Source organism: Lontra canadensis, unplaced genomic scaffold, assembly GCF_010015895.1.
Source record: "Lontra canadensis isolate GAN:19392208 unplaced genomic scaffold, GSC_riverotter_1.0 scaffold15, whole genome shotgun sequence".
Classification (NCBI taxonomy): Eukaryota; Metazoa; Chordata; class Mammalia; order Carnivora; family Mustelidae; genus Lontra; species Lontra canadensis.
The window spans coordinates 3,997,378-4,018,578 of record NW_022631009.1 but is presented as its reverse complement, the minus strand read 5'-3'; the positions used below and the strand labels follow the sequence as shown (position 1 = coordinate 4,018,578).

General features: G+C 43.7%; 1 protein-coding gene across 1 annotated transcript in view; it reads right to left on the bottom strand.

Annotated features, from left to right (window-relative positions):
- Positions 1-21,201, bottom strand: part of SAMD12 (sterile alpha motif domain containing 12) — a 378,413-nt gene that overhangs the window by 328,066 nt on the left and 29,146 nt on the right. Inside the window, exon 2 of the mRNA XM_032858433.1 lies at positions 12,811-12,989. Coding sequence (XP_032714324.1) covers positions 12,811-12,989 — 179 coding nt within the window. The remainder of the gene's footprint in view (positions 1-12,810; positions 12,990-21,201) is intronic.

The following is a 21,201-nucleotide window of genomic DNA, read 5'->3' as shown; positions in this document are numbered from 1 at the left end:
TATATATACATATATATATATATATATATATGTATATATATGTATATATACACACACACACACACATATATATATATATATACATACATACACGTATGCAGTGATTCTAGCAACCACATAGTGAGGTAAATACGAGGATTATCCCTACTGGACAGAGGAAGATACTGAAGCCAGAAAGAGGTCAAGAAGTTAGCCCCAAGTGGTATAGCTATTACGTAGCAGGGCAGGGATCAGACCTAGGCCCCAGAGCCTGTGAGTTTTACTATGTAATTTGAAGATAAACCAAAATAGTTAAGTCACATATTCTCTATAAAAATGCCTGCATGATAAGAAATCCATGTTCTGATGTCTTCCTCTCTTCTTTTTGTTATAGTTCTGGCCTGTACTGGCCACCTCCCAGTGGTTACTATTATCTAGGCCTTTGTGGGGTTAACCCTTCTTTGTATATTTACTACAACATGAGGTTACATAGTATGTAAGGTAGACACATGAACAATTAGGAGCTAAACTGCTTGATTATATTAAGGACAAGGAGGTGCCAGAGTCTGGCTCTGGTTGTGACATGTGGCCAAAAATCTGCTATTAGGATTTGGCTTTGACCTAGGTTTTTGACAGACCAAGTAGCCAAATGCCATTTTCAACCATGTTTCTGGCAGCGCCAAATTGTGTGCAATTAATGATCATTTGATCATACAAGTTATTTCATGTCTGATCCCCATAGCATCATAGGTAACATACATAGGGGTGGGGATGCCTGGGTGGGTCAGTAGGTGATACGTCTGCCTTTGGCCTAGGTCATGATCCCAGGGTCCTGAGATCCAGCCCCACCACGGACTCCCTGCTCAGCGGGGAGCTTGCTTCTCCCTCTGCCTGCTGCTTCCCCTGCTTGTGCATTGTCAAATAAATAAAATCTTGGGAAAAAACAAAAACAAAAACAAACGGGGCATCCTTCAGGTTTATTGTTGCTATATGAAAGTTCCCTTTCCAGTAAAACCAGGCATGTAACTTAGAGTAAGATTCTCCTGGTTTGCTTCATACAAGATAAAAAGTTTATCAGCCAAGTGATAAATGTATACTGAGAACAAAAATTCATGTAAACAAAAAAAAAAAAAAAAGCTGCACACCCCCTAGACACATACAGGCATGGTTAGGAATCATAGGGATCTACCACTGAACAAAACAGGCCCCTGCCCTCAGAGTTCATACTCCGGTGGATGAAGATGTCAGATAATAATGCTCCTAATAAGGAAGCAAGATACTGTTTTAGCAAGTGATGAGTACATTGGAGCTGGGGCGGGGACCAGGAGCATTGAGAAAGAGGTCATTATTTAAATAGAAGAGCCCATGTCAAGCCCACTGAGAAGGTCAAGCAGCCCAGAGGGAAAGGGGATAAAGAAGCTTAGCCTGTGCACCCTGAGAAGGACTTGGAGGCAGAGGGGACAGCCAGCACGAGGCTCTGAGGTGGGCAGATGCCTGGTTTCATCTAGAAGCAGCCTAAGCAAGAAAGAGTGTAGTAGCAGATGACAGGAGTGACTGGCAGTGGGAGAGATCACACAAGGCCCGGTAGGGCAACTAAAGGATGTTGGATTTTTGAGCACAACACGGGCCCTTACATGAACAACAGGATCTGACTACGGAGTTGAGAATCCTGTTTTACAAGGAATATTATGAAAACACTGCTTTAAAAAGAGAACCATGAGGGATAGCAACAAAATGAAGCTTCATCTCGAGAGTTTTTTTTTTTTTTTCTCAAAGCATCTTTTTCACGGACTAAATAACTAAAAGCTTTAGTTACGGGATTGTTTCAATGAAGTTGCCTCATGACTTTCAACCAAGATGGCAAGCCCAGGAGTAGAAGTCCTTAGTCGTTATTGTTGGAGAAGGAGAAAACTTAATGATGGGGGTTGGGAGTGAAGGGAGGGGTTGGGTAGGGGAAGTGGGGGTGGAATATCACCATTAGCATGACTCTGCAGTGACAAAGCTGGACAAAAATGTAGGTTGCTCCATTACTGACCTCAGCTGAAAGAGAGCACATTTGCAGTATCCTATCCGTGCAATGTAAAAACCACAAGAGCTGACAGCTCAGAGAAATTACCACCACTGCATTACAATGCCAATTTTCAACTAAAATCGGCTTGGCATAATTTTAATTAACTTGCAATAAATAGACATTATTATTAATATTTCAGGTTTACTCTTATATGCCAGACTTTGTTCTACAGTGGTGATTTTCAACTTCAGCCAAATCATGATTTAACACTCAGCTATTTGACTTCTGGCCAAAAAGCATGTTTGGTAGGTTGTGGACCAAATGTTTGTGTCCCCTCCCAAATTCGTATCTGGAAGCCCTAACCTCCAGTGCAGCGGCATTTGATAATGAAGGCCTTCTGGGGGGGCAAGATAGTTTTAGATGAGATCATGAGGGTGGGCCTCCATAGATTAGCGTCCCTTCAGGAAGAGGAAGACAGACAAGAGCTCACTCTTTCCCTACCATGTGAGACCACAGCCAGAAGGTTACCCATCTGCATGCCAGGTAGAAGGCTCTCATCAGGAATCAATTAGCTGGCACCTCGATCTTGGGACTCAGCCTCCAGTACCTTAAGAGGTGTAAGTCTATTGTTTAAGGTACTTAGTCTATAGTATTTCATTACAGCAACCCAAGCCAGCTGGGATAGTGTATATCTAAGGTTACCTGTGAAAGCAACATCTGAAAGCTATTTGTAATTCATAAAGAACTAAAATAATATTTTAGGTATTGATTGTTACCTGGTGGTGTGATTTTCAGTTTAAGTCAGACGTTCTTCATCATTTGTTAATCATTTAAGGAGAAGCTATTGCTTTCCTTTTCCTTCAAGTCTGACTTCAAGAAAATGAAGTAGCAATCAGCAGTCAGACAACACTTACATGGAGGTTGCTGCAGAGAGCGATGGTGGGAGTAAAGAAACTATGCCATCTGAACTCTTGGCCAACCCTGGAGGTAGCACAGGCCAACCCTGTGTCAGGAGGGTCCTGACACAGAGGCTGGTGAGTCTAAGTTTGGAATGCTTGCCTTAGACTTCAAGACAGCCATTTGCCCTGGCATAGGGACAATCTAGACTTTGTGAGGATGAAGGATAGGAGATTGACTATAGAAGTATTCTTTACTCACCCTGTGTAGGATGTCACACTTGTACTCCCCATTCAGAAGAGTAATCTCCTAACATGGTCCACCATTACAGGAAGAAAGATTTAGCTTTCTGCTCACTTGTAGGAAAGGTAAAGATAACACAACCACAGGGCAAAAGAGAGGAAGACGAAGAGGCAAGAGGCTTCTGTCTCACGTCAACTGATTCATTCATCAAAGATATTCTTTATTACATTCTGGGCACTGTAGCAGGTAATGATGTTATAGTAGTGAATAAAACAGACAAGATCACTGTTCTCAAGGAGTTCCAATTTTACTGGAGACAAAGAAAATCAACAGGAGATTTCAGACAGGAAGAAGTTCTATGAAGGACAAACCATGATGTCAGAATGTGCCTGGGGGTCTAATTCAGTTAGCATAGTCAGGCTTCTCTAGAGAGGCACGTTTAAGCTAGGACCCAAAGGACAAGAAATCAGCTGTGCAATGATCGGGGTCAGGTGGAAAGGATGGCAATACCAATGCTCTCAAGACAGAATAACCTTGGTATATTCAAGAAACAAAGACATGTCTGGAGCTCAACCAGAAGGGAGCCTGCTATGTAGTGAAGTTGAGAAGGCAAGCATGGCCCAAATGTCTTACGGTCTTCTCACTCATGATAAAGTAAAAATCTGGGACACCTGGATGGCTCGGTTGGTTAAGCAGGGGCCTTCGGCTCAGGTCATGATCCCAGTGTTCTGGGATTGAGTCCCACATCGGGCAACTTGCTCTGCAGGGAGCCTGCTTCTCCCTCTGCCTCCATCTGCCAGTGCTCACTTTCTCTCTCTCTTTGTCTCTTTCTCTCTGACAAATAAATAAAATCTTAAAAATAAAGTAAAAACCTAGATTCATTAAGCGCTATGGAAAACTATTAAGGATCTCTAGCAGGTAAATGGCTTCCTCTGATTCAATACTGTTCTGTGGAGAATGATGGCAGGAGGACAAGAGTGAAACAGAAGCCAGTTAAGAAGCTTCTGATGTGGTCCATGGGAAAAGAGAGGGCAAGGTGGATCCGTGTGATGGCCGTGGAGATGCAACATGCACGGATTTCAGAATAGGTAGCCAGGGCAGATGAAGTATTCATCGGCATATCACGTCCACTTGCCTCTACACAACAGAAGTGTCTATGCCATTTGCATTTTGTTTCTTTTACATAATGTAATACTCCATTTTTCCAATGCAATTATTACAAAATCTTTCTCACCCTGTAAGTAATACTATGGCAGTTTTAAGTGATCACTTCGTACTTTTTTCCTTTCCAACTATGAACTTTTGACAACCTTATAACCAAACAGAACATAAGCTGCGCTCATTTATAGGTTTACAAAGAAGAGAAAGTGTTTCTTTAATATGATTTGAAGTACCCCTTCTACCTCCCACCCCTCTTCCCACAGTTCTTTAGAATATTGGGTTTGCAGCATCAGAAGCTGAGGGGTCTAGCTCCCCCTATCGGCTGAGGCACAGCCAAGGTGATAGGGAGCAGTGAGGACAAGCAGATGATCATCGAGCCACAGGTCCACCACTAATCTCAGTGGAATGCATCCACTTCTCCAAAGTCACAGGGAGACAGCAATACCCCCCTCCCTCCTATCCCATGCAGAGCCATTTACCAACCGGCTCTTCATAATAAAGTTTGCGAACCCTTGTTCCAAATGGTCACTTAAGTTCGAGTGTTCACAGCCTATACTGTAGTTGCTGTTGAACTAACTATCCAAGAAACTAGACGTGTACTTAAAAATCTTCCTAAACATACATGTTCTAAAGAAGGGATTTTAGCATGTGTAGGGAGAGAGAGAGTGCTCAGAGAAGGTGTATGTCTGTTCATCTAAAATGCCCCCCTAGGAACTAGCATTGGCCTCTAGTTATGGGTGTAGGCAAAGGTCAAACCCTGCCTTCTTCTATTGCCCTCTCATGTTCATCTAACTCTTTCTCATTCTTGAATGTGTGGCTCTGCTCTATCTGCTTTTTGAGTTCTTTACTCAGATGGGTTGACCAGGGCTCTTAGATACTTCTAAGGTTTTCCAGTCTCACTTACCATGGACTAGGTAACTTCTTCACAGCTATAGAATAGCCTCCCTGCGGTCCTAAGTCCCACCTATGCTTGTCTCTTTCTCAGGTACAAGATGTGCACATCTTGTACAGTATTCCAACATACCTCCATTCTGACTGCTCCCATGATCGGATGTGGATCTTCAGAGTTCCAGAATGGACAGGCAAAGCCATTCGGCAGAGTGCTTCCAGACAAGCCCTCCCTAGAACTCAAATGCCCTCTCCTCCAGAGGCCTGTCTTTGCTGGGGCACAAGTGTCAATGAAACTGCGACTGGGTTCCAACCCACCTGCTCTTAGGAGCTCAATCTCCCCTGAATATCCCCTTTCCTTGTGCAGCTTCAAATAGCACCCACTATCGGCTTAATACACCAGAAGAGACCATGAACCAAATGACTCTAAGACCATGGATCATAAATTTGTCAGCCTAACAGAGTGAAAAGCACTGGCCATGGATTAGAACTAGGTTTCAGGCTAGACTGGGCCACTACTGGCCTCAAAATCCTGGAGAAGCCCAGAATCTCGGTTTCCTTACCTATAAATTAAGTGGGCAGATGCTCCCTACGGTTCCTTCTTTGTTGAGCATGCCACGAATCTCTGGCTCAAATACGTCTGACTTACTATACTTTTCAAAGCTCAACACTTTGGTAATGAATGCTTACCTCTTCAAACAGGCTTCTGCTGTAGCTTTTCCTGAGAGCTTTCCAAGTGCCCAGTATGTATGTGTTGGGGCCCTGGGACACACACAGCATGAAGTCATTCTGGCTTGTCTCTCTTGTTCTGACCCTTGTGACCATTTTTAAAGTATGTGCTCATTATGCTTCCCATGCATTATGTCCCTTCATATTATTGGTGACATTATATTGGATCGGCAACTTCTTCTGGAGGCGTGCTTGCTTCCCCAGCCAAGAAATGCAGATAGCCAAGAATGAGATCATTCTATCCCCAAGTTGCCATAGACCTTCTCATAGACAGCTGAGCAGTGTAGTTTGATCAAGGTTAAGTGCAATGCACCCTTCACCTTTTAACCCAAGTCAAAATTCTTTTAGTTTTCTGTTTTAATCCCAGGTGAAGGCTTCCTGCTCATAGTTACAAATGTCCACCAACTGCCTCCAGTCAACTCTCATTTATCCGCCTGTGGTTTATCCAGAGCATCAGGCTTTCTCCTCCTCCTGCCTCCAGCACTGAATTCCAGGCCAGCTCCTTTAACTCTGTGCCAAAGAAATACAAACTCGATCTAATACGAGACTAATGAGAAAGGGTGGTCTACTGCCAAAGATTCACATAACGCATCCCAAAGCCAAATGCAGGCATTATTCACTGTTTTAGATGCTGGCATTGCTTCTCCCTTATATAAAACAGAGATCGAGATTTTCGGTGTTTCTCTGAGGAATACAGAGGACATGCAGTATTTTTTAACCTCTTCTTCTGCCTAGTTGGCCAGATTCTCAGTATAACAGATTCTATTTTCTTTTCAAATAAATAAGTCATTTGTACATTTAGCGTCAAGGAAATAAAAAACTCTGGGTTTGGAGTCATTTGACTTACATGTGAATGCCAACTTCCTCTAGCTGTTAGGCAGAAACTAAGTGTTGGCAAGTCATTTGAACACTTTGTTTTCTTAGCTACAAAATGGGGATACACATAAAATAAGATATAAGTGTGCCTGGGTGGCTCAGTCAGTTAGGTGTTCAGTTCTTAATTTCAGCTCAAGTCATGATCTCAGCGTTGTGAGATCCAGCCCCCCACTGGGCCCCCCACACACATATGTGTGTGCACACGCACACACACACACACACAATACTGGGCAGTCACACGTATGTGAGGGACATTCAAAAAGCCACCAAGACTTCTGATGATTACTGACTTACCACATTACAGGTGGTATTCACTCTAGTGAATTACCATTATTGGCCAAAAAAAAAAAAAAGAAGAAAATCAGGATTTACAATGGGAAACCCTTATTTTATACACATTAGAACACAAAGGGAGAGTTTCCTCATGAGCACCTAGAAAATCAAGTCTAGAAGGCAAAAGTTTCTCATCTCCCAATGCTGTTAAGTTTAGGCCACTGGTGAGCCTACGTCCCAGAATTCTAATGGGGAACGGCCAGGATACTGCCTGCTGATAGGCTGATTCATTCCATAGCCAGAGTTGCCATGGAAACCGAAATCCCAACCATCTCAGCATTTGGGATCATTCTCAAAACAGACCCCCATTTCAACATTTCTTATGACTGATGCACCTGTCCTCCAAGGCCTGAGGACAAGAGTTAGAATGTAGTACTACTTTTTCATCTTACTCCTATAACCCAGAGAACTTCAGTAGCTTTCTACGGATCAGAGCGCTGCGGTCCAACAGCACTTTCCGTGATGCTCTAGGTCTGTGCTATCCAGAACAGTAGCCCCTAGACACATGTGGCAACTGACCATTTGAAATTTGGCTAGTAGGACCAGGGAAGTCAACCTATTGTATTCAATTTTAGTCAATTTAAAGAGCCACATATGCCCAGTAGCTACCATACTGGACAGCGCAGGTAGAAAATAGATCCTTGCTCCTCAACTCAGCAGTCACATTCCATACACTTGACTCTAATATACTGTTCTAACCTGTTTCCAAAACAGGAGTCTGGACGCCAAGGGGACTGCTGCTGAGCACACCTGAGGACATCCACTGCTGAACCCTGGTTCCAGGTTCAACTTCATTGCTTCCATACTGCTGCATATTTGAATTTTACTTGTATTTCCCAACACAGGTCTAGCTCTACTCTGCTGGTGCGTGCTCTCTGGCTGCCCCATCTCTACTGCTTGTGAGGAAAGGGTTAATAAGCCTCGGACCTGGGCCTGTCCAGGAAGGACCTCAGCCTCTCACAGGACTATTTCCTTGGAAACTGCTATGTGGGACTACATGTGGTGTGCAGGACTAGGACTGGCCTTGGGCCTCCAGGACTAGAATGGTAAAAAGAATAAAAATAAAAATAAATCGATGGGAAACAGAGACTGTGCCTTCTCTGTGTTCAGAAGACCACCTTGCTCTCATCTGTGGCAGCTGCACGTGCCCCTCTATGGGGGAGGAGACAAAAGAAGCAGCATTCCTTTACAGTGTCTGCACCTCCCTAGGTGATGAAATGCTATACTTGTTCTGTATCCAACCGTAAAATTAATAGTTAACATTGGGGTTTTTGTTTGTTTTTTTAATTTTTTTTCTTTTTTTTTTTTTTTTTTGCATCTTGAACTTGTATGGTTCTGCATTTGTACTCTCTCCTGAGTCCCAAGTGCTCAGAAGAATTTAGAATTTACATTGGTAAATATCCTTTGCAGATCCACATTTCAGTTGGCTCCATTTTTTTTCCCAACTAGACTCAATGCTGCCCAGTAATAAGGCTTAATTTAAAGGGAGCTTGGTGTTCCACTGGTTTCTCTTTGGGAAGAGCAATGGGCATCTCCTGGCACAGAACCCCCTCCTTCTAGAACTAGAGTTCTAGTCTTTTGAGGATGAGAGCCAAAGACTCTAAAAATCACATTCTAAGAGAAGCAAAAAAGATAATTTTTCCAAATAAAGATTAGAGAGGAAAGAGATACATATTTTTAGATTATGAAAGTGATACAAATTTCAGAGTCAAGATGGTATATTAAAAGCTCTTGCTCCAATCCCCCCTTCTTCAGGCTCTGAAAACTTGAAGGTGCTAGAAAGTACATTTTTAAGTTGATATAAAGCCAAGCTTGAAATCACGGAAGAGAAATCTTTAGGTGTCAGAAAACCACAGCAGTGAGGAGGCATGAACCTCACTTTGCCTGCCGGGGATCTGGAACAGGTGACGTGGGGAGGGATTGGTTTCCAAACCCAGCATGGCTGCAGTCCAAGCAGCGAGGCCACAGGCATGATGGGGAACTGGAACCAGGTTCCCTGTGTGAAGCCCGCCAACAGGAAAGTGCATATGGGATGGGGGCGGGGGAGGGGGGCACTGGGTTTGCATCATCAGTAGCAAAGGGATAGAAAGTCCAACCGAACCTAGTAAGGTAACAGTCAGAGCTGTGACACCCCAGAAAGTTCAAGAAGAGGCAAACATAAAAGCACTTCACAAAACGGTCTTCACAAGTGAAGGCAAGAAGTCTCCAAGAGAACTCACTGCATTGGCAAATAACTTACCAGCAACAATGGGAAGGCCTGGGAGGAATACAGCCTTAAAAGGCAGAATATTGACTCAAACAAAAAAGTCCCAGTTGAGCTACTCAGGTTGATAACGCAATCCCAAAAAAGATGCGAAGTCAGTACGCTTAAAAACATGCGTCTCTTTTAAAAAAACAAAAAACAAACCCCAAAACAGAAGTGAAGAGAACATTTTCCTTATATTCTCAACTCCAGATATAAACCACTATTCAAATTGTGGAATAAACTTTTCCAGACTCAGTGAGGATTTTATATAGAAAAAGACCTTTTTACATAAATGGGAACACGCTATACACACTGTGCCCTTCTCCCCCACCCCCGCTTTAAATAATTATCACACTAATGTTCCCACACAAATACTGTCACAGATTGAATGTCTATGTTCTGTTAAAATTCATAGTTGACCCTAATGTGATGGTATAAGCAGGTGGAGCCTTTTGCAGGCGCCTAGGTCATGAGGCTGGAACCCTCAGGAATGGAATTCGTGCTCTGAAGGAGGCTCCAGAGAGCACCCTTGTCCCTTTCCACCATGTAACACAGGACACGAAGGCCAACTACAAACAGGAGGCGGGCCCTCTTCAGACCGAATCTGGTGGCACTTTGATCTTGAACTTCCCAGTCTCCAGAACGTGAGAAATACATTTCTATTGTTTGGGGGACCTGGGAAGTTAAGCATCCGCCTTTGGCTCAGGTCACGACCCTGCTCATCCAGTCATCGGGCTCCCTGCTCCGCAGGGAGTCTGCTTCTCCCTCTGCCTACTGTTCCCCCTGCTTGTGGCTCTCTCACTTTCTCTCAAATAAATAAAATCTTCAAAAAAATAAGTTTCTTTTGTTGATAAGCCGCCTAGTCTGTGGTATTTTGTTATAGAAGCCTGAACAGACTAAGATAAATACGTAAGTCCCCTTCACCCTTATGAAAGGGAGGATTCTATCCCATTGCATGAACAGACATAGTTCCTCTAGCCAGCACGCTAGGAATGGACATTTGAGCTCTTCCCAACATTTTCATATTGTAAATCATGCCAGAGTGACCCCTGTCCCACAGTCATTTTTGCACATCTGGATGATTAACTCTCAGGACAAATTCCTAGAGAGAGAATTATGGACTCAAAAATTACACATTTATGATTTTAGTAACTACAATCAGACTGTCCTCCAGAAAAACTGTACCAATTTATACTACCGAGTGGCTTTAAATGCACACATTTCTAGTCAGAATTTTTTTTTTTTTTTAAGTTTAGGTCAAGTTACCTGAGATTCACTTATTTATCCAAGAAAAAAAGAAGAAAACTCACAACAAAACACATTTAACTGTGTTTGCACATGCACATAACAAGTTCATCCTGAGGCATGGAAGGTTCAGTGTAGGTAACGATGCAGGTCCACGGTAATCACACTCTCATCCTTACCTTTTTTTTTTTTTTTAAAGATTTTATTTATTTATTTGATAGACAGAGATCACAAGTAGGCAGAGGCAGGCAGAGAGAGAGAGACGGGGAAGCAGGCTCCCCGCTGAGCAGAGAGCCCGATGCGGGGCTCGATCCCAGGACCCTGGGATCATGACCTGAGCCGAAGGCAGAGGCTTTAACCCACTGAGCCACCCAGGCGCCCCTCATCCTTACTTTTAATTCTGCTCTCCGACCCCCTCACCCCCACCCCCGGCCCCAGCAACCACCACTGTCATCAGGTCCTCCAAAAAGAAAAGCAAATACTTTGTCTAAACTTTACTAAAAGTTCTGGTCTGTTCACTCCTAAATAGGATGTCAATGTGAAAACAATCTCCTTAACCCCCTTTCACTGTAGATGAACAGGATAATTCAAACGAATCTGGTTTCCCATTTGTGGCCTGGTCCACTCCCAAGGAAAAGCTCGTTGTAGACTACTGCATTCTCTGTGAAGCACATTTTCAGCAAAGCAACCATAAAGGGATCTCGAGGCAAAGGCAAACGCTACCAATGTGAAATGCAGGAATTACTACCATATCCCATAGTCTAATTCACAAGTAATCACATCACATCAGATTTAAACAAACCTTTTATAGTCCTGGACGGTTTTCAAATAAGAGATAATCTGGAAATGTTTAGAGTTCAATTAAAATCAGACAAATAACAGCTTTTCTATTTTTAATATCTATTTCTAATTTTTTACTTCTCTAATTTTTAATATTTTTAAGCAGCCCTTTGAAAAGATCCTACTCAAGCTATTTATCTTCCTAGTGAAAGATCCCGAGTACTTTTTTTTCCCCCTTGCTCTTTCAAGATGCCGGTGTAGCATCAGAGACTGAGGAGGTTTAAATCTAATGGGATAGAACAGGGCTCACCTATTTCCAGCTCTGCTCACAGACCAAACTTCAACCATATACCAATTTCCTAGGAGATGCAATGTCTCTCCACTAAAAAGCTCAGAGCACAGTATGTGCAATCTCCTGGCTCCTCATTTCCCTTGCTCTACAATACACACAAGCATGCACTTCACTTCAGTTCAGGTCATCAGTTTTAATTATCCACACTCCAGAAAGGAAGTAACAATAGTCATTATTCAAAATTGCAGATAACGCAGAGAAATTCCCATTCGATTCTGGAAGATGTTCGGAGTGGGGAAGGAGTTGATTATAGGACAGCCTAGTGACCTTTCCACTTCACGTTTTCTTGGGCGATTGTAACCTTTGCTTTCCAAGGCACGCACGGATTCATTCTGCAAGGAAATTCCTTTGCAGAGAATGCGAAAGGGAGAAACCGAATACCGTACGAAAAGGACTTGCTTTAATTTCCAAGGAGCGAACGAATATGAACATCTTCCATGGCCCCCAAACATGAGCATCTTCACTGATTTCAGACAAAAATCCATCTACAGACAGTTCCATTGTGGAAAACCTTTAGAACAGGTGGTCCTTACTAAAGGATCATCGACCCGCCCCGTCCCATCTTACTGGTGTGTTCTGTGACTACATCTAAGACTAAAAGAAGAATCCAAAACCAAAGTAGACACGATTGTCTCTTTCACTGACTGGAGTCCTGTTTATGACCGTCTACCTCACGGAACTGTTACAGGGACACAAGAGGCCATACACCAAGAGTCTTGGAAACAGTACCTGGAAGGCATCAGTTTAACAAACACACCAGCGATTGACAGTGTGTGTCTGCAAAAGTCCCTCAAACACATGGGTCACTGGGCCTTTTATAAAATCCTTCCAATGCACGGTCTTATTTTATCTGCTCAATCCAATGGTGGAGGGAGTTTTTCTGATCTCTACAGAAGAATCTGAGGCCTGGATAGTCCCATGATATGCCTAACGTCATAAAATGATAAATCTGAGCCTGGCAAACGACTGTGAGTAGTGAAACAGCACCCTTTGTTCTCTGTGGCTGGACCACAACATTTTTATCGGGGCTGTAACCTTGGAATCTCCTTAACTGGGTGGACAGTGACCTACCTTAGCCGTCTCAGCTTCTGTTGGCAGTCGCTTGGGGGTTCCTTTTTGGTCAAGCACCTTCTGAAAACTTTTGTTTTTAATGGGTTGAGATTCCACAGCTTCCCCTTCAATCTGCAGTTTAATGCCTTCGGCCCGGGAGGAGTGATCGACAGCCCGGGGATTCAAGCCACAGTGGAGAGCTAGGAGAGAGGGAAATGTTTAACTCCAAACAAGGTCCAACAAGGAAGGTGCCCATGATGGTATTTTATCGGACCTAAGCAGGAAGCAACAAGGCAGCAGCAAGTCTGGAGGCAGCAAGTTTGTGGTAACTATGGGGAAACCTCTGGGGAGACGGGAGCGTGGTGTGGCGGGCACCCTGAGCTCTCAAGTCAGAAAAGACTTCGGTACAAACCCAGAAGCCGTCACTTCCAACTTCTCTGACCTTGGGCAAGTTACTAACTCCCCCATCACAGATGAGAATACCAAAGCAGGCAACTTCGTTACTGCAACCCACACACCCAACTAGTTGAACCCCTGCCCTTGAGCTCTCGTCTCTGCCTCCATCTGCCTTGCACTCACTGCCCAGCTATTTGCGGAGCACTTACGAGGTGCCATATCCTGGAAACATGGATTTATATAGGACAGATGTTCCCTTCAAAGATGTTATGGCCCAATAGGAGAGTCAGGAAAAGGCGATTTTGAACGAGCTATGTTTGCTATATGAAAGAGAAGGAAAGTCCAACGTGGAGAGTTCCAGGGAGTCAAGCCTAGTGGCCTCTGACTTTTCCTGTCTTATGCTCTCCACATCCTCCAACATGGATACCTCCGCGAAGTCTACAGCCCGTTTTCTGAGCATATTTATTCGTTCAACGCATTACTTACTGAGCCACTCCACTGTACCCAGTATCCTCAAGGAAACAACAGTGAGTGTTATGGGAACCATACGTTTTGCCCCCAGATGAACTCCACGAACCACCAGGGCGTGTGGCTGGCGATGTATAGGCACACATACACAGCGTGTGTGTATTTAGTATATTATCTCACCTCCCAGCCACCCTACCCCTTCAAATTTGGTGAATTTGAACCCTTTGGCCTCAGAGGACTCAGGGCCAGAACCTTCCCTCCATCCCCCTCAGGACTCTACCTCACTGATAACCTTTTACTCAGTATCTTCAATACCCCCCCTTCTCAGCTGCTCCCCTATTAGACAGCTGCCGCGGTTCTACAATTCTTCCTTACTCTGCACCCCATTCAGGTCAGAGTTTCCTCCTACCTGGTTTCCCAGAGAGCATGTGACACCCGAGAGACGAGGGTGGGCTTCCCAGAAGCGAGGCAGGGGTTCCCTCCCCACTCTCCACGCTCTCCTTAACAGGAACCATCCACTCCCACACTCCAGCACGGTCCACCTGCCAGTGATGCCCAAACGCTAACCGCGGCCCAGGAAGACCCATCAGGAGCTTCCGACGTGAGTGAAACCTGGAGCTCAAGATCCCAGTTCCAGGGTGTCCCTGATACCTCAAATTCAACATGTTCGAAACAGATCCTTGGTCTTTCTATACCACTCCCTCCCCAAATGCCTTTTCCAGTCTTCTCCAGTTACACAGAAACCAGAGTTATCCTTGGCAGGGCTCTCTCCACGATTCACCACAGCCCTTCCATCTCTCGCCAGGTCCGGCAAGCTCTACGCCCACAGCTCTGCTCCAGTCCGTCCACGTGGCTCCCTCCGCACTGCCATCACCCTGGTCCCAGCCACCCACGTCTCTCATCTGCACAGCTGACTTGCCCAACTGCTCTTCTTCCCTTGAGCCCCGGAACCCCACTTTTAAAAAATGGGTCGGACTGCGAGACCCTTGGGCTTAGAACTTTCGAATGGCTTCGTTTTACACCTACATCGTTCAAAAACCTGTAGCATGGCCAACAAGGCCCTGCATTCGCGGTCCCCTTCCCGCCTTGCCAACTTCATCACCCACAGAGCCCTCATTCACTCTACTCTGACCACACACTTCCTTTTCACACTTCCTACTTCTTGAGCACATCAAGTTCTTTCACACTTCCTGGATTTTGTACGTCATGCTTCTTTGCCTAAAATGTTCTCCCTGTTCCTCACCTAACTCCTACTCATCTGCCAGGTTTGGGCTTAAAGAAGGCTTCTTGAGAGAGGCCTTCCCTCCATCCTCTTCCTCATCCCCTGCCCCCACACCGTGTTGGATCATTGTGCCTGGAACGGCACAATGTATTCAAATACTGAGTGATCTTAAACTGCTGGTACAAAGGTCTATGTGCATGTGGTCTCATTTATATCCCTTAATATGAAAATTATTTCTCTTTAATATGAAAATTACTTTCTCTTCTAGCTTCTAAGCTTCCTAGAGCCACGAACCAGCCTATTTCATGGTGCACAGGAGACATTCAACATGTACTAGTTCATGCCTCCCCCCTTACACTTTGTGCTGGATCTCAAATGATTTTCACAAAAATACGGTGAGATGAACTACATTCATTTCACAGACAAGGGAAAGAAGACTCAAGGCACACAGTCACGAAAAGTGATGCGGGGATCTCCTGAAGATCACAAAGGTCCAGCATCGTTTATATGGATGATTTCAAGTTTTGGATGAGCAAAACCGAATTTAACAGTATGGAAAATTATTAGCTTTCAGAATAGGAAGTCCAGTAATGGTAAAAGGTCAGAGTTTATGGATTTGCCAGCTCAACAGGATTACCAAGGATTCGGATTTCTTTTTCATCTCTCCATCCTGCTATCCAGAACATCACCTGCGTATGTCCTAAGCCTGGGTACCCTCGTGGCACCTAGAGTCACAAGCTTTTAGTTCTCATCTAGCAATAGTGACAGTTTAGTTGACTCTGTTCTCCTTCCCCTAATCCTCCTCCAAACTTTCATTTCTTTCTCATCAGCCCAAAGTGAATCACACACTCCTCAATGAACTAAAACCCTGGCAGTGGAGAGAGGGTTACCCTTAAACCAGCTGGCCCTTTGGCTCAAGTTCCCTTCGTCAAACCACACTGCTGTGATTCAAGAAGGCAGGGGCAGAATGGATGTTGGAGAAAGGATCACAATGCCCAGTTGAGGCAGTGTAGAAAGAGAATTTAGTAGCCAAAATCTGTAAGAGCCAGAGGCTAACCACTGTTAATATCAAATCAGCTTCTCCATCTCCAAAGAATGGCCTATTTGTAACAAATATTCAGTATGCTAAAATCATGATTATAAAAACAAGTTTGCTTGTGAAGGGAGATGAAAGGTTAACATGGAATAGATTTGGACATTAGAGAAAGAATTTATAGCTTTGATCTTTCTCTGCAGCAATGATACCTGGATGATTCCTGCCTTGAAATTCACAGCCTCCGAATACCACGGAGACTTGCTGGTGGTTTCCAGTACCTCCTGTTTGCCTTCTGCACTAAATCAGACTCTCCTATTCCCTTCACCTTTGCTCGGGCTAGTCTGTCTCCTAGAAAGAGGTTCTACTATGCCCTAGTCTTACTTGCTCCTTTGGGAGGCTAAGTTCACACACCCCATAGGTCAGCTCAGACCCTTTGAAAGCCTTCTAGGGAGTTTTTGGTTACCAGATCAAGAACCATTGGGTTAGGCTCCTTCTGCATGGAGGAGGTCTCCCTCGCTGATCTGTCCACCTCTCCTACCACAACTACAAGTTCCTCAAGGCAGGTCCCTCCCCTTAGTCACCTCCACGACCTCCACTCCCCTGGAACCCAGAACATAACAGGCCTTTATGTTAACACTGGTTCTTACTGAATGAACCAGCAATCTCTTCCCTTTTTACAACGATGTCTTAAATCAAAAGGAAACGTCTCTCTGCTGGTAAACACCCAGCATTTACAACGTAAGGTAACGAGAGACATGAAGCAGAAGATGAGGTTTTGACTTGCTGCACACGTAGCCGCCTTCCTCACACAAATATTTTAATCCTCCATAGCTGCTCCCTCCTCGCCTACAAACCCAGTAGTTGATTTAGGTTTTGTGCTTGAGTTTATTTATTTAAAACCATTTCTGACAGGCTTTGCTTTGTTTTCCTTGAAATTTCATGTCCCGAATATTTACACATCAAGTAACTTTCAAATGGCCTCTTTACAAGCTGTGACCTCCATTTCTTTGTACATCAGGTAAAAGGTGTTTCCTCTGAGTTCTCTTTTCTGTCCTCATCGCTGCCCTTTCTTGTTTTCATTGAAGTTATTTACTCAATTTAATGGACTCAGCGGCTCACAGGTCAGCTCTGAGACCCTCTTCATGCTTCTCTGGTCTTCCTGACCCCTCTGTGCCTTCCTGATTTCTAGTTACGAAACGGGCACTGTAAGCGATCAGTGAGTGGTCTTTCCCTCAAGGGCTGCTCTCATTTTCCTCATGTTAAAGTTGCTGATGCTAAGTTCTTCAAAAATCAAGAATTAAAAACCAAAGCAGATTTCATAAATATTTCTTTTAAAAAGTTAGCAATAATAAAAATAAATTAAAAAAATAAAAAATTAAGTCCCTCTTTTTTTTTTTTTTTTACTGCAATTGCACAGGCTTTCGCATTGTTTTTGAGATGCCACAGCAAAGCTACCAGCTCTGTTTCATGTAGACAAGCCCATCCCCTTACACTCTGCTGCTGGGAACGTAAAATGGTGCAGCTGCTGTAATGCTATATGGTGAGTCCTTAACAAAAACAAAAACAAAAACAAAAACAAAACAAAACAAAAAAAACTTAGGGGCATCTGGGTGGCTCAGTTGGTCAAGAATCTGCCTTCGGCTCAGGTCATGATCCCAGGGTCATGTATACGCCTTGCTTCTATATAAAGTTCCTGGGAAACACAGCCTTTGTTTCATACCTCTTATAGAATATACACACAGCAGACCCTCTCTACATATCTGCATCATTAATGGAGGTGCCTTATCATACTCTGGACTCAAATTCAGCATAGCATTACCCTCTAGAAATAATCTGGGCATCACAAGAGCCCTCTCTCTGTAGCAGATACTTCCCAGTGTTTTCCTCCTTACCCACAAGGTCACTCACTTTCCCAGCTTCCCTTGTAGCTACATGCGGCTGTGAACAGATTCCTGCCTATGGGACCTACGCAGAAGGCTGAGGTGTAAAGATGCAGTTCTGGAATGGACAGAACAGACGGATTTTGATATTACCCCTCTCACCCACCTTACTGCCTCAAATGCAGAGGTGATACCCAGAGTGGCTATAGATCATAACGCTATAAACATGAAAGCCAAGAGGCTAATAGCCACATGGGCTCTACCATCACTGAGCTACTCAAACTGGGTTCTTAACTACCTACATCTGGACCTGATGCTACACGAGAAATGTAATCCTTTACCTAAGATGCCACTGAGTCAGGTCTTCTGTGACTTAAGATGAACCATACCAAACTAACACATGATTCCACTTAAACAACATATAATTACTTAGTTCTTCTTTTTTTTTTTTTTTTTTAAGATTTTATTTATTTATTTCACAGACAGAGATCACAAGTAGGCAGAGAGGGAGGCAGAGAGAGAAGGGGAAGCAGGCTCCCCGCTGAGCAGAGAGCCTGATGTGGGGCTCGATCCCAAGACCCTGGGATCATGACCTGAGCCGAAGGCAGAGGCTTTAACCCACTGAGCCACTCAGGTGCCCCTACTTAGCTCTTCCTTAAGGATTAAAAAGAAAACTGAAATCCTAGCAAAATATTCTGCTATGGGTTTACATCACTCCCATTATGACTTGGAAAGCTGAATAAGTATAGTAATAACCTTAGCAAGGAAGTTGTACATTACAAATACGTGTTATCAAGAAAAATACTCACAGGTAGAATCAATCCAGATGATATGATAAAGCCCTGATGGCAAAACTTACTCATTGGGGAGACCCTGGTGCCCAGAAAAGTGCCTACGTCACTGATAAGAACTTATGCATGAATTAACGAGAATGTGTCCATGGGTGTCATATCACTAATGTTTTAACATGAATATATAACAAGTATACTAGAAATGTAGGTCTCAAATAAGAGTTTGGGTTAAGCTAATGGACAGGGCACAAGGTCTCTTTGGGCAAAAAAACCTGTTCAGCAGTCATCTGCTAAGGCAGGGTCAGCAAACTATGGCCCATATGCCAGATCCAGCCCATTGCCTGTTTATGTATGGCAGAAACAGTTTTATGTTTTTAAGTGGTTGGGGGGGAGAAAAACTAAAAGGGATATTTGTGATCTATGAAAATTACTTGAAATTCACATATGAAGGTTCCTAAGTTTTACTGGAACACAGCCATGATTATGTTTTCTATGGCCACCACTGTGCTACAATGGCACAATGGCAGAAGTGAGTAGTTGTGACATACCATATGGACCGCAAAAACTAAATATTTATGAGCTATCCTTTTATTAAAAAAAGTTTGCTGAGCCCCGTTCTAGGGTAGAATACATCCATATCCTGGAGGATACTGGGTTCTGAGAACTGTAGCCCCCTCCACCATAACAAGGTAGAACTCCTGCATCTTTGAGGAACTCACCTTCTACTTACTCTGTACTCTCCCCCATTCCCAGGCAATTTAAGTAAGCTCAATTATATTTGATTTTATCATTTGGGTCAGACTAGGAGGAGACCAAATAGGATTTCTAGACCTCTCCTTGGTCAGGTAAATGTGGTATTCCATATATTTATATAATATGTACATATTATATAAATATACATATTATATAATATACATTATATACACACATTATATATATATATATACACATACCAGTTTAATGTGGTATTCCATATATATATGTATGTGTATATATATACACACAACATACACACACACATCAGCTAAATGTGGTATTCTATTATATAAAGACACACACACACACACACACACAGAAGCTTAACACTTCTAAATACAGGGTTGGAGTCCTTTCCTACTATCAAAAAGAATAGGAGTAAAATACAAATTTCTGCTAACTCAGAGGCCTTAAAAAATCACATGTCCATTCTCAACAATTCTGTAACTGACCAGGAATAGACAGTTCCCCATCTGTTACGAAGAGGGGGCTGGAGAGAAAGGCACTCTTCTGATGAGAGAAGGGAGCACATATCATGAGACATGATGGGCTGAAACCCCCAAATACTCTTACTGTCCCCAGAAGTCTGCCCAGTGGGAGCCCCAGTAGCTACTGTGTGGCCACCAGAGCTGGGGCTGGATGACTGTCCATCCCAGCCAGATGTGCAGACCACATGAAGCTGGGTCAGGACGTTGCCTCCTCTGAGCCCCATGAGGCACCCTCATCCTGGCTCACTCATCTGGAGAGGCTGTTGCCTTTGTAAAAGAGTTTGCTATCAGGGACCCTCGCTCCCCCAAAACTAAGAGTGACAGTTACAGCAAACATTCACGCTTCCTACTCATGATATATGAACTAGACCATCTAAATGCAGCAGAAATTAAAACAATGCTTAACACAGGTCACCATCAGAATGGGGAAAGGCTTTGGACAAGCCCTAAGGCGCAAACGTTAACTCCGCTCTTCCAGGAGGAGAAAAGTACCACAGATAGGGTCAGAGGTTCTGTGAAGCTTTTGACAGAGGTCTCAGGTATCAGAGAGAAGGAGGTCATCTACAAGGGTGACTCAAACATTTTTAATCAGGATACTGTAAAAAACCTATCAAACTGTGAACCCATGCCCAAACACATCTGTGTAAATAAATGAACTGAGCCAAGTTTCATAAAACTTTATTTTTCTTTACTGTATGTGACCTACTCTGGTTTTTCCTTAGGTCTTTACATTTTTAAATCAAATAGTGCCTCAGATGCTTCTAAAAGAATAGACACACTTCTCGCCATTTGTCCCGCTAAGAAAAAAATGAAAACCCCGGACATTATATAACACAAACACAGAGAGCTTTGAAAGGTAGGGGAGAGGGCAGTCCTTTGGGTGACTCTAGAACTCAAGACAAGACATGATGTGCATTCTGTGGGTTTTGTTTTCATCTACATTCCATACTTAGAACTGAAGAAGTCTACCACCTAGAAACCTCAAAGGGCACAAACAAATCAAAGACAAAAGCCTGCTGTCTCTAGGCAAAAGACTACAACAGGGATAGTCTAACAAGACAAACCTTTAGACAGTAACTGCTCTACTCCAACATCACAGGAAAAAAAAAAAAAAAAAAAAGTAACCCAATCACCCCCACCAACAAACACTGAGTGAGAGCCTAGACTGCCACCCTCCCCAGGCTGTACGAAAGTACTCCAAAACCCCCAAGAGGGTGGGGTCATAGAAAGTCACATAAGGAGCCCAGACTTTCATATCTGTCAACAATTAAATCAAGGCCACCTCCTCACCTGCAGTGTCCATCAAGCTGATGTGAGAAGGCTGGACCTCCATGTCCACCCAGCAGTAAGGTGGCCCCTCCTTTCTGGGGCGGTG